This window comes from Tachysurus fulvidraco, chromosome 21, assembly GCF_022655615.1.
Source record: "Tachysurus fulvidraco isolate hzauxx_2018 chromosome 21, HZAU_PFXX_2.0, whole genome shotgun sequence".
NCBI lineage: Eukaryota > Metazoa > Chordata > Actinopteri > Siluriformes > Bagridae > Tachysurus > Tachysurus fulvidraco.
Window position 1 is genome coordinate 12,896,531 of NC_062538.1, and position 13,865 is coordinate 12,910,395.

Genomic DNA, 13,865 nt, shown 5'->3' on the forward strand with positions numbered 1-13,865 from the left:
ACCTAATTATTTGGGCATATAACATTGCTGAACCTAGACCTGACCAATTGAAGCAATCCCAGATCATAACACTGCCCTTACCGGCTTGTACAGTAGGCAATAGGCATAAGGGGTGCATCACTTCCTCTGCCTCACTTCTTAACCTCATTCACCCATCACTGTGGAACAGGGTAAATCTAGACTCATCAGACCACATGAACTTTTTTGATTATAATTTTTTTTTAATCAAACCTAACCTAATCTTAACCTAATTTTACTCAGCAATCTCCTTAGTTGTTTTCTGTGCTTAATGCTGGCCAATATTTTGACCCTTCTGAAACAGAGTACAGTATTTTCCGCACTATAAGGCGCACCTTAAGAGCCTTAAATTTTCTCAAAAATCGGCCGTGCGCCTAATAATCCGGTGCGCCTTATGTGTGCACCGAGTTCCAAAAATCTGTAAAAATGTTGTGTGACTTTGGTAAGCGCTCCCGCTTGATTGACTGTCGGACCATTTCCCGCTCACACGGGGACGTAATACATACACTACGTACGCTGGCAGCGATAAACCAATCAGAGAACATTACGTAATACGTACAGTACGTACGCTTACCTTCGCCACGCCTCCGGTAGGTATACTATACAGGTATATATATTGCAAAACAACATTTGTTTCTTCCTAACCATTATGCGCTCCACACTCCAGTCCAGTAGGTGGCGGTAAATGCACCTTAAGGTGGTTTGCCATCCACCAATAAAATAGAGCAGAATAGAGCAGCTGCGAAAGAATTCAACATCAATGTATCTATGGTTCGGAAGTCGAGGAAGCAAGAAAATGTACGGAAAATAATACGGTGCACCTTATGTATGGGTTAAGTACAGAAATAGACCCCGTAATTGAGACTGCGCCTTATAATCCGGTGCGCCTTATGCTGCGGAAAATACTGTAACATCTTTTCCATGACCACAGGATCTATCCAACATGGCTGTTTAAGAAATGATAAGCTTGACACTGCATCGATTAGGATTAAATAACTTGTTTCCAGGTGAAACATATTAATCACTATGTTAACAATTCAATGGAAGACTCGGATATCTGTGTGCTGAGATCTATCATCTCATATTCATCATGATTTAAAACCCTAATGTCTTCTGTGTATAGCAAAAAACACAATACAGTTAGCTTTGTCATTCCAACACGTTGAAATGGCCCTAGATGTAAATGTGTGCATTCATGGTGTCTCTGATAAACTGGCATCCCATGCAGAGAGAATTCATCTGCCTCTTTCCTTCCATATGCTGTGCAAAAGCAAAATAACATTCATGTTCTATAAGTTAGTTTTATAATGCACCTCAAGTACTGTAAAGTGATTTTTCCTCAAACATCACATTAGAGGAACTGGAGCTGGTGGTAGTAAAGTAACCTTGTTAATGCAGGCTCTCCCTTACAGTATACTCCAAAGCAGGAAGGAAGGAAGGTCATTAAAGACAGACCACACAACTTTCCCCTTGACACACTAAGAGCTGACTTTACAGCAAAAACAAGCCTGCTAAACTCTTCGCACCTTGAAATTTGTGTATCTGATGAAGTTCTCAATGTAACTCTCATCTGTCAACTGTTCAGAAAGAAGAAAAGATAATTCTCTCCTTTTCTTTCCTCTTTCACAACACAGTTACTGATCAAATACCTCAAATACCTCAATCACTAACTCTCACATTCTCTCTCACTTTCTCTCTCAAAATCTCACCACCATGAACAGCAGGGAAGTGTACTAGGACAAGGCAGAGGATGAGACCGGAGGACAAGCAGGCAATGGCAAAATAATAAAAAAGAAACAGTAGTGACAGGTGGGCCGACCAGGGCTTCACTGGTAGGATTAGCTCCAATAGCCATAATAAATGAAACAAAAGGACCCGAATGAAAACAGTCAGGCACTGACTGGCGGCGATGCTGATGGGAAGTGGCAGCTCTGCCGGCCCCAGGGCACTGAATTAGTTTTGCCACTCTGTAATTTGACTGATCTACTCCAATAGCTAGAGAGTGAGACGGGGGAGTACTGGGTACTGTAGAATACATCTGACAACAGATGAACAAAAGCAGAATTGGAAACTAGTCAGCACAACAATACAAAGACGATTGGAAGAAAGCAGTGCAGGTCCCTACTGTATAAGTGAGGTAGGTAGAACTATTATCTTAAAGTGGACTTTGGTATTAAATATCTCGCTTTGTGACAGAAATACACTCAACATCCACTTTAATAGGAATTTACCAATATCCCCCTTCACATTCATACAATTATCTACCTTGTAGTTGGATAAGGATCAGGCGGGTATAACTATTTTAGTAACTGCTGATGCACAACAGTCGCTAGAGTTTACACAGATAAAAAAAAAACTGCCAGTGAGTAGCAGTGGGAGGAAATGCCTAGTTTATGAGACCAGAAGAAAGTGGCCAGAAGGTTGCACTAACTCAAATAACCACTCTTTACAACTGTAGTGAGCAGAATGCTCAACATACAGACCTTTGACACAGATGGGATAGAAAAGAAGCTCATTTGTCCTGTTAACAAAAAAAATCCCTCTTTATGAGAAGGAACAAAGAAAGAGCGAGAACCTCTCTCTCTCTCTCTCTCTCTCTCTCTCTCTCTCTCTCTCTTTCTCCCTCTCTCTGTCTCTCTCTCTTCTGTGTCCATGCTGCTATTGCACTTGAAGGTTAACCTTTGTGTCACCTTTCTGAATGCTGAAAGCATGTTTCACCACTGAGTTATTAATTTAGACAAGGTCACCTTTATTCATTTTAATACCAAATCAACAGAGTCAGATCCTGACCTTTGATGTGGAGTGTAGGAGGAGTAAAAATGTCCAGATGAAGGCACACTTGAGGACAGTGTAAAAAATAGTGTGACTTCACTAATGCACTATTGACAAGCTTGCTTTTTTACCCATGTTATTCTATTAATAGGGTGAAAGTGGCAGTATGTCCAATATGAAGCTAACTAGCAGAGTAAGCAACAATATAAACATTTACATATGAATAAATGAATAATGCTTCAGGCTAGATGTAGAAAGGGCACGTGTCTCTATTACTGTCATGACTCAACCCGGACTTTGGCCACATGCATCTGTTTACGTTCTCCTGTCATGTTTAGACAAAGGCGAATGAGGATTCAAACGCAGTTAATCCTTTTAATGAACGACACAGGAACACAGACAGGACTAGGCAAAAACACTGGGCTGAAAGCAAACAGAAAAACACACACATATACATAACAACTCGCAACAGGGAAGTGGACAAACAGTGAATATATATGTGACATGAACCAATCACCAAGCAGAGACAATGAGTGACAGAGACGACACACCTGAGGGAAGGATTGAGTACAATCCATGGTCCATGGTAACCAACAAGTGGGCGGGGCAAAACAATCAACAGCAGGGCAAGACAGCAGACAGAAACAGGGCAAACACAGACAGGCTAATTACAATTACTGACATGAACAGATCTGTAAGAGAATGTTTGTATTTCTGGTCCAGTTATGAGCGTAGTCATCTTCTGCATTAAACAACCTGATTCGTGAACTTTTTTTTCTTTTGGTTGCTCCCGCTACCCCAGAACATGATCCTCATATTTGATTTGGCACAGGATTTTGACCAGATGCCGTTCCTGATGCAACCCTCCCATTTTTATCCAAGCTACTACAACCCCCCAGTGGCTGAATCCATTCTCTCCCTGGTAATCAAACCTACACCAAAGTGATGAGAATGTAGCCACTGGACAAACCGGGAGCCACAATCCAATTCATTGATGTTAACATTAATATTATTGTTGAGCCCAATACCAGCAACCACCAAGTTTATGTTTGATTAGAATGAATTAGCCACATTATAACTGTTAAAATGAAATCAATGAACTTATATTTAAAAAATTTATGTGTGGATAAATGAATCCTCCTCATTCTCTGTGTGCTTGCCTTCAAGGTGCGGGCGTCCCTATACACAACAAAGAAAAGAGTCCGTTGTTGGAATGGCTAAAGTCTTTCACCCTCTTCCTCACCTTGGTATAGCACAGCTTGCTGTAGATCTACAGGTCAGGGAGCTCAGTGTGGATGGCATGCTCAGCTGATCGCACCACCACTGGACAGCTTGTCCAGGCTGTGATGCCTCCTATCAGTATGCTCTTAATATTGCAGGTGTACAAAGTCTTTAGCACCTAAGAGAAAAATTAAAATTCCTTTAAGCGTCTGAAATGGTAGAGACACTAAAAAGCAGTATCCGTTCAATATGTCCATCCACCGTGTGACCCCCCTCAAAACTGGGGCTTCCTGCTGTTTAATATGTAGGCATGAGGAAGATGGCAGCATGGTCCATGGTCCAAACGATGGAGGTGATTGTGCCATGTATCTGTCCTTATACTGAGTGTAACGGGCGTTCAGTGTCCTCTCACCTCTGGTGGGGCAGGTGATGTGGTGGTAAAAGTTTTACACTGCACATTTTAGGTTGGCACTGTAAAAGTCACCCCGCCACAATGATTGCAGCGTCATGCTGCTGTGTTTGATGTGGAGTGAGAGCCTCATGTATCTCCCATACTCTAAAGTAGTGTCCCTGACTAAAAGCAACACCAAATACGCTTTGGTATAATTAGCTAATATTGGCTGGGCTGGATTGTTATTCAAATAGCTGAAACAGAAATGTGTCTGCTTTGGGGTACTTGCTGAGGATTGGGAGGAGCAGTGCTTGTAGAGGGTAAACTGGAATTAACTTTATCCTCTGATTCATTAGCAACAGAGACACAGGCAGAACTATTCCATTTTAGGCTTAAAAACAATACATTAAGTTTTAATGACAGTCAAATAAACTTTATTTAATAAAATTTGTCAAATTATGAACATTTGTTAGCTGCTGCACAACTATCACAAATTGAGAAAAGTACGTAAACTTTCAAAAAGCAAAATGGAGCTAGTGTGTTGAACTGAAAAGAGCATGAGTGGTGAAAAACTATTTTGTGCTGCGGGGGCAGGGCTTTTTTTTGTGTGGGGCTGCTGCAGACAGATCATTGTCCATTGGCTGTAAGCTGCCCACCCAATCAGTTATTACTAAGGGAAGTTAGAAATCATGCTGGTATTTTCTGTGTTATTTATCCCTTTGGCTAAAATAAAAAGACCCAAAAAGACCCAGGTTGGAATATCACATTTAACCAATATAGTTAAACCCTTCTACAAACTTTGTTAACTTGATGTAATTCATCAGTTGGAAATTGTTTTGTCTGTTTAGAAAACTGTTATGATATCATCTACACATTGGGTTTTGAAATCACTTTCAGTCGCAGCTTATCCTTCATGTCATATCTCTTCAAACACATCTAATTATTGCATTTATCAGTAATTTGTTTTTTTTTATTCTGAAAACACTGGTGGCAAGGATTATTAGCCCAGGCTGCCTGTGTTGATTGAAATAATGAGGTTACAGTTCTTACAGTAGATCTGAGCCTGAGGTAGCACACTGAGGTGTGTTTCTTTGGGACAGACTAACGTTCATAATCTGGCATAACTAATACCATCACCACCATATGCGGATTGACTAAAAACAGCCGAAGAATGTTTTTAGCACTAAGTTGAGGTGGAGATTATGGGGAGTCTAAATGCTCTGCCCCTGGCAATAATACCTCTGTCCAACAGGCATGCATGCACACATGCACACAGACACACACACAGGCACACACACACACACACACACACACACACACACACACACACACACACACACACACACACACACACACACAGTCATCCGGAGTGTGAGTCACTGACTCCAAACTGTCACTCAAGATCCCTTTACTAATTAAGTGGCTAATTATAGTGCTAGCACTGCCAAGCACAGCTATGATAAGGAGGCCAACGGCTGACAAACAGACTGATGAATATCATATAGTTGATGGAGTAGGTGGACATCTCAATAATTATTAATTCTTCAAAGATGACATCTGATAAGTCTGACTTTGAAGAAGAATGGAATTAAGTTGCTGCTGTACTCATGGTCTAGTCACTGCATGAAAATATTTGGCTGATAACTTCCTGTAAGATTAGATGATTTGTATTTGGGAAAAATAATTTTGCATTTGTAATTATTTAATTCCACTGATATTCCCATTATGTTACTTTACAACTCCTAAAGAAACATTACCAATATTAGCCTGTATAGTTTAAGCAAAACAATTCCTGGCAATTAATATGAACTATTGGATAAATACATAGAAATTAGAAAGCAAATCAAGGAAAAAAAATCAAATCGAAGGTCTCAGTTATTTTGCACATACATATAGTGTATTTTATACTGTGAAATGTAATATTACACCTATTATAAGAACAACCATGACACTGTTCCTAGTAAATATATATTGCTAAGACTGTTATGTAAATACCATCCTATATTAGTTGTGTAACAAGGCAGCCAACAAATAACTAAATTACAAAATACATCAGTTGAGTTCCAGTTTTAGCCCAGTTTATCTGTTTTTAACAAGTAAATGACAACAAATTCTTTGAAAAGATAAAACTGAAAATGGTCTACTGCTTTCCTGTCCACCCAACCCTGCCAAGATCAATGGAGGAACTGTAGGAGAGATAATGGGAATTCAAAGGGATGCAACCAGGCTTGTTTTTGTTTTTTGACAAGGGCAATGGAAATAAGCACTTAGCCATACTAGCTCTCTCTTTACATCCCTCAACACACCAATATTCACATGCTCTTGTAATTATTTCTATGTTTTTTTACAGACTCTCCTTGCAATAATGGATCAGCTCAGACGACTCCTGTGAGAGTGTTTGAAGACACATAGGCCACACTGTGATCCAAATATAAAAATAATAAAAATAAAACAGCTCCCCCTCACTCCTATGAAACATAGCCTTCATTAAATAGGGATTGCAGGCCACCCACCTATGTACCTAGGGATTGTGTGTCTGTAGTGTGTGTGTTTGTGTGTGTGTGTGTGTGTGTGTGTGTGTGTGTGTGTGTGTGCGTGTATGCGTGCGTGTGCGTGTGTGTATGTGTGTGTGTGTGTGTGTGTGCGTGTGTGTGTGCGTGTGTGGGGGTGGGGGGGGGATTATGTGTGTGGGGGTGTGTGCATGAGGGCTTGATAGCATCTGTCCATCAAAAAGAGATGTGGGATGAAGTAAAATATTCAATATTTTGGTGCTAAATACAGCATCCACTAAAAATAGGATGAATTTATATTTTTAATTGGTTATATTATCAATAATAAAAATTTTCACGTCTGTCATTTCATTTTATTGCGTTTACATGTAAAAAGTCAAAGTGTAATTTTGATGTGTTCTTTTTGTGGTTGCACTGATGTTCACAGGAAATTTAAACATACATTTGAATAAATGTAAATACCTCATGCTGATATCTAAATTCCTGGCATATCTCTCTCTCTCTCTTTGCCACTAAACAGACCTCCATGTTTTATTTATCCCCACACTCTCTTTACAAACACGCATGCATGCACAATCACTCTCTTGCGCGCGCTCTCTCTCTCTCTCTCTCTCTCTCTCTCTCTCACTCTCTCTCTCCCTCTCTCTTTCTCTCTTTCTCTCTTTCTCTCTCACTCACGCACACAATAATGCACATGCTTGCTTAGACATTATAGGCTTGTGTGTGTAGAGTGTGTGTGTTTAGATCTTTTACATACAACTAATCTATTGTTAAAAAATAACATGATGTTAATGAGAACTTTTTTCTTTTTTCCCGACATGCACAAGCTATTAAATAAAAATAAAAAAATTACAAAATATTTCATTTTGGTTACTGAGGGTAAGGTTAGGTTTAGGTGCCAGCATAGCATTAAATAGTCAGTTATTGTGTTTCAATTATTATTGAAACAGAACAATGGCAGAAAGTGGGGGGATATAAGAGAAAGGGGGGTGAGCAGATGGAGAGACCAGTCCCCAATGGCACCCATCATTCATCAAAGTCACCATCCAGGCCTAAAATTGTTTCCACCCAGAGAGAGAGAGAGGGAGAGAGAGAGAGAGAGAGAGAGAGAGAGAGAGAGAGAGAGAGAGAGAGAGAGAGAGAGAGAGAGAGAGCACATTTATGTTGGTGTGTGTGTGTTTGTGTGTGTGTATTTAACTCAGAAAAGTGTACGTTAATTAAATCTCTACAAGTATGTATTTACAGTGAATGTATGTATGAGAAAATGAGAAGGAGGATGAGGGAGATATCCATGATTCCATGCTCTAAAAAGATTTCTTTTCTTTTTTTTTTGCCATCTTGGCATTTTACAACACTGTGGGCCATCAGTTTTGTATTAACAGCAGTTGTTCCAAGACTGGAGCTGGAACAGAAAAAGTAAACGTCAAAGAGTGGCGCAAAAAAAAAAACTATCCTGAAGCTACCAAGCAACTAAAGGTTATTGTTCTTGCTGTAGCTCCTGATCTGTCAAAAGTGCTTTAGTCCACTATATAATCTGTACTATATAAACCCATGGAAAAAGAGGTTAGAGTGATGAAAGATCTCTGGCTTCAGGCCAGACTTGACTATGTATGCTATACAAAAGATGAGAGAGTAAAGAAGAAGAAAAAACAGGATATCTTTCACCTTCTCTCTACCTCTGTATCTACCTTTTCCACTGCCTGCTTCCCTGCTCACTTGGTGTTTCTGTCAACAGCAATCTGGGATACTAAATGCAAGATAAATTTACAACATGCATTTTGCCCTTAACCTCCCATTTTCTTACACTTACATTTTCCATTTACCTTAATCTAATTTTCTCACCTACCATGCTCAATCCCTGTTTATATATCCACAGAAGAAAAAAAATCTCTACCTCTCTGGAAAACAGTTCTTTCTCTCACTATGTCTTGTGCATGCAATTCCAAGCCATTGCTTTAATCCAAATGAGTGACTACATCTTGACTGTAATCACTGTACCCAGGGCTTAGTAAATGTTCTGGATTTTACTACATACAATATGTAGCACTGTATAGCACATGCCAAATCAAACACAGCTCTATTAAGACAAAGGTTTTATTTCTTGCTCTGTTTCTAGATTTATGTAGATAGAAATGTAGGTAAAGAAATATTTTATGTGAAATTCCAGTGATCAGTCATCTATAGAAATTAATTCAATACTTGTCACAGTTCCAATGTGACTGTCTAATCTGTTTAATAAGTAGATGTTTTATTAAATATAGATTTCAACAGTTTTATTTACAGTTTTATTACTTTATATAGAAAAGTATGTAATCTATTGTAAGACAGATTACAAGATAAAAATACATGTACATACACTGCATCTAATAAACTTCTAAAAGTCAGTTTCATTTTTTTCAATATGATTGTAAACCTCCCTGTGTCCCAGAGATGGGGCCATAGGGGATGAAGAAAAGTGTGGATACACATTTTAAATAGTAGCTACGCCCAGTCCCTGGCCAGCAGAAATAATAACAGGAGTGATCTGAAATCAATCAACAGGGCCGAGCTAACTGACTGCTCTGGCTACTCGTGCCACACCAATCGATACCTGTGCTGGCCATTGTTGGGCCAAATTGCAGCTACTGTCAGCAATTTAGTGAGCCAAAGAGAAGAGCTAAAGAGGACAAGCGAATGGTATGAGAAAGAAGTGAATTGTGTGCCATGGAAAGTAGGCATTTTTACAGCTGAACAAGAAAGGTGGTGTATGCGTGTGTGCTCAGTAAAGCAGAGTATCACATGTATGCACAAACAGAAATAATTGTCCTAAAAGAGAAAAGTAAACTAGAAAGAAAGTGATAAACCAATGAGAAAATAAGGAACAGGCAGGGAGAGAATTGCAAATGTGTACATGAGAGGGAAAAAAGGAGCCCACAGAAATCCAATAGTTTAACCTCCTGTTTGAGATGCAGTAGTGGCCAGTGAAGGACAGGATGAAAAAAATCAATAAGAGCTGATTTTGCGAACGTTGGAAGGAGGAGGGGGGAGGGAAAAGAGCCAGCATAGATAAAAGAAAGAAAATTCAACCACAACCACCCACACCCCCACACCACCCCACCCCTTTTCAAGCTCTTCAGATCAAAAAGGACAAAAAGGGAAATATCATCAAGCAGGATGCAACCTGTAAATGCATATTGATCATTAAGCTATTTTTACCTACTCATAAGCCTCATAAATTTCACACTGTTGTAGATTAAGATGAGTGACCAGTCAATGATTCTTTGGCAGGGAGAATTAGCAAAGCAGGGTCAAGGCTGATCAAGTGTAAAGTAATAGAACTACATTATCAGGACATGAGCAGGGTGAGAGAGGAGAGCCTGGTGTAAATGGGGCAAAATAACTGGGTGAGAGCTGAGTGAGTGAGAATAGAGTTGGGTGAGAAAAAAGGGAAAGTAGGATGGGATCAGGCTAAGAAAGCAAAGAGGAACAGAACAGGAGCAAGCATTGGAAGAGAGCAAGAGCTGAAGACCACTGAGAAGAGTAAAGTAAGAGAGATGATAGATCAAGAGCAAAGTGAGCGAATAGTAAGGGAAACTAGAATGTACATTTCCTGAAGAAAATGTGAATGGTGCTTGCACGTGGCAAGTTCCCCTCATCGTGCTGAGTGTTTTGATATATGACATGTACGTGTTGTGCTAACTTTTTGATTTCGCTTCTTTGGGGGGCGGGGCTACACGTGACGTCAGTTCCCCTCATAGGGCTGAGTGTTTTGATATATGACATGTACATGTTGTGCTAACTTTTTGATTTTGCTTATTTTGGGGGAGGGGCTACATGAATACCCGGTGGGGTGCCAATACTTTTGGACAAAAGTTGCTACTGAAATAATACTTTGTCCGGTGTAAGGTCCTAAAGGAGCTGGTCAAGTTTGGTGTAAATTGCTCAAAAAATTGCCGAGTTATAAACTTCCATTATTTATAATGGAAGTCTATGGGGGAAAAAAAACCCTTTGAGCTTCCGTACTGGGAATTCCGGAATTCCGATCGCTTATAAAAGTCATAGCACACCTGTCCTCAATAAGCCGGTCGATTTGACACCCTATTCATGGGTCTAGGATAAAAGCTGCGGGACAAGATACGCGCCGAAGTTTTGTCCGGCAAGATAATAAGAATGTTGCTTTGCAAGCACCATTAATGAGTAAAAACAGAGAGCAGCTTGTACCTGTATGGGAGAGCAAGCTTGGAGACAGAAGGCCATGGACACTGTGTGGGAGAAGCCTGGAACCATCCTGCATGGACATCCCCAGAGAACGTTTCGGAGGACGGCCAGGACGAGAGCTGAAGAGGGACAGAGAATAAAAATCTTTAATATGCTTATTAACAAATTCAAAATGTTTCTGCAGATGAGGAAGAACTCATTAATTATGTCTACCTTCTGCTCTATGTTTATGTTCTGTAAAGCTGCTTTGAGACAATGTCTATTGTAAAAAGCTCTATACAAATAAACTTGAATTGAATTGAACTACTGTTTTCACGTTTGCTGGTGAAAAAAATGGCAAGGTATAGAACACGCTTAAGTGAGTCAAGTAGGTTCAATGTCATTATGATGACAAAATGGATATCAATGACATCAATATATAACAATATATATTAGTAATGTGCCTTCTGCCTAATTTTAATATTTAAATAAGAAAGGTGAAAGTCAGTAATCAGAAGCACCCACTCTGCCACAGGTCTTTTTGAAAGCTGCAACAGATCACAGTAGAGAGCATTTCACTGGATTAACACTTACAACAGGTTGTAACAGTATATGGTAGGTTTTGTCACTCACTCGGCTGGCATTAAAACGCGTCCTGAGTGGTTGAATCACTAGTGGTCAATTGAGACACATAACCATTCACACTGGCATTATGGATCCGCTGATCATATTTCATACATTGTTTCCAGTGAAGAAAGTCTGTCAAACACCTTTATTACATCAGTCTTCCAATGTGTTTATTTTGAGGCACAAATGTCCTACAAATCTTATCTCATGTATATGACAGGCTGTTTTAAAAGTTGTTTTTACATGTTTATTTTAATGCATTCATGTCCTCATATCTCATGTACCTGTAATGAATTCAAACGCAACTGTGTGGTCTGTTACCAAAACTTACAAATGAATGATCGAAGAGACAACAAATGAAGCCATGAAAAGCAGCTACATTCATCTCTGTTGTTATAGCGTCGTCTTTAGCCATCGATTTACAATCAGCCTTGCAATAATTACATGTTTTCCAGTGAGGGCCGAAAGTCAGACAATCATTCAGTTTTTTTCTGCTTTCTGGGATGCAGGGAAACAAATCAGTGTTCACACTAAAAAATATGAGGTAGCAATTTAAACCCAAGCAACCTTCGAATATGATTTGACACAGGATCACATTTGACAACCTCACATCTATACGTAGTGCTGATCACTTGTGATCTGATCACCAAGAATACATGTTAGTGCCCGGTTTGGATGGGGCAATTTACTGCTTTTAAAGCAAACTCTTGCTGGTAGACAACTGGCAGGAATTTAACAAGCTCGGCTGTCCTTGTTCTGGTGTATGATTTACATCACATGGCCTTTGTAATTCTAGGTCTGTGTAATGTCAAGGCTTGCTACAGTAGCATGCTGACATTCAATTCATTTAGAAGTTATGTGTATGCTGCAAAAACATTGTGCAAAATGTGTTTTATAGAAATTATTATAATAAAAAAGAAATCATGAACTGATAGAGAATTGAGTCTTCTTCAGATAACCAGGGTGCAGGAGCTTGGATGAACACATATATTGGATGATGCATATATGACTTGCCTTTTGTTTGACAATTCAATTCAATTCAAGTTTATTTGTATAGCGCTTTTTACAATAGACATTGTCTCAAAGCAGCTTTACAGAGCATAAACATAGAGCAGAAGGTAAACATAATTAATGATAAAGAAAATAACGAATAATAAAAGTGAAATATTTGACAGAAAAATATATTCTAGATTATTATTAGATATAAATAGTTCACAATCTGTATGTATTTATCCCCCTATGAGCAAGTCTGAGGTGACTCAGGCAGAAGTGGCAAGGAAAAACTCCCTTAAATTGGTAAAGGAAGAAACCTTGAGAGGAACCGGACTCAAAGGGGAACCCATCCTCATATGGGTGACACTGGGGGTGTGATTGTAATATATAGTTAGATAAATGTTGTATTGGTGTAAGGATCATGGACTTCGGATCTCCTTAGTATCACAGAGTCTAACTGGAGATGTCTCAGGATTCTTAGAGTCGGCCTCGGCTCAGTGGACGTCCAAAGGCTTTGTCCCACAGAGGACGTTGGGAGCTGGTACAATGTCTGGATGCCTCGGGATGGGTACAAAGAGAGAAGCAGTGGAAAGGGATTAACATATCTGCTGTTCATAAAAATGTGCAGGTCTGATGTACTGGTGCATGATATTATAGGATGTATTATGTGTACGCCTGTCTAAAGAGATGAGTTTTTAATCTACATTTAAACTGGGAAAGTGTGTCTGAGCCCCGAACACTATCAGGAAGACTATTCCAAAGTTTGGGAGTTAAATAAGAAAACGCTCTACCACCTTTAGTAGACTTAGATATTCTGGGAACTACCAGAAGTCCTGAGTTTTGTGATCTCAGAGAGCGTGAAGGATTGTAACGTGTTAGAAGACTAGTTAGATACATGGGAGCTAAACCATTAAGGGCCTTGTACGTAAGTAGCAGCAGTTTGTAATCGATTCTAAACTTAACAGGTAGCCAGTGTAGAGATGATAAAATTGGGGTTATATGATCATACTTTCTTGTCCTAGTGAGAACTCTGGCAGCTGCATTTTGGACTAATTGTAGCCTATTTATCAAAGATGCAGGACAACCACCTAGTAATGCATTACAATAGTCCAGTCTAGAGGTCATGAATGCATGAACTAGCTTCTCAGCATCAGATA

The 13,865-nt window shown here is 39.5% G+C and overlaps 1 protein-coding gene across 4 annotated transcripts in view; it reads right to left on the reverse strand.

The window, feature by feature from the left end:
• dacha (dachshund a) overlaps positions 1–13,865 on the reverse strand; it is a 113,008-nt gene that overhangs the window by 51,136 nt on the left and 48,007 nt on the right. For all 4 annotated transcript variants that reach the window (XM_027140005.2, XM_027140004.2, XM_027140003.2 and 1 more), the window contains exon 2: positions 11,113–11,228. In XM_027140005.2, coding sequence (XP_026995806.1) covers positions 11,113–11,228 — 116 coding nt within the window. The remainder of the gene's footprint in view (positions 1–11,112; positions 11,229–13,865) is intronic.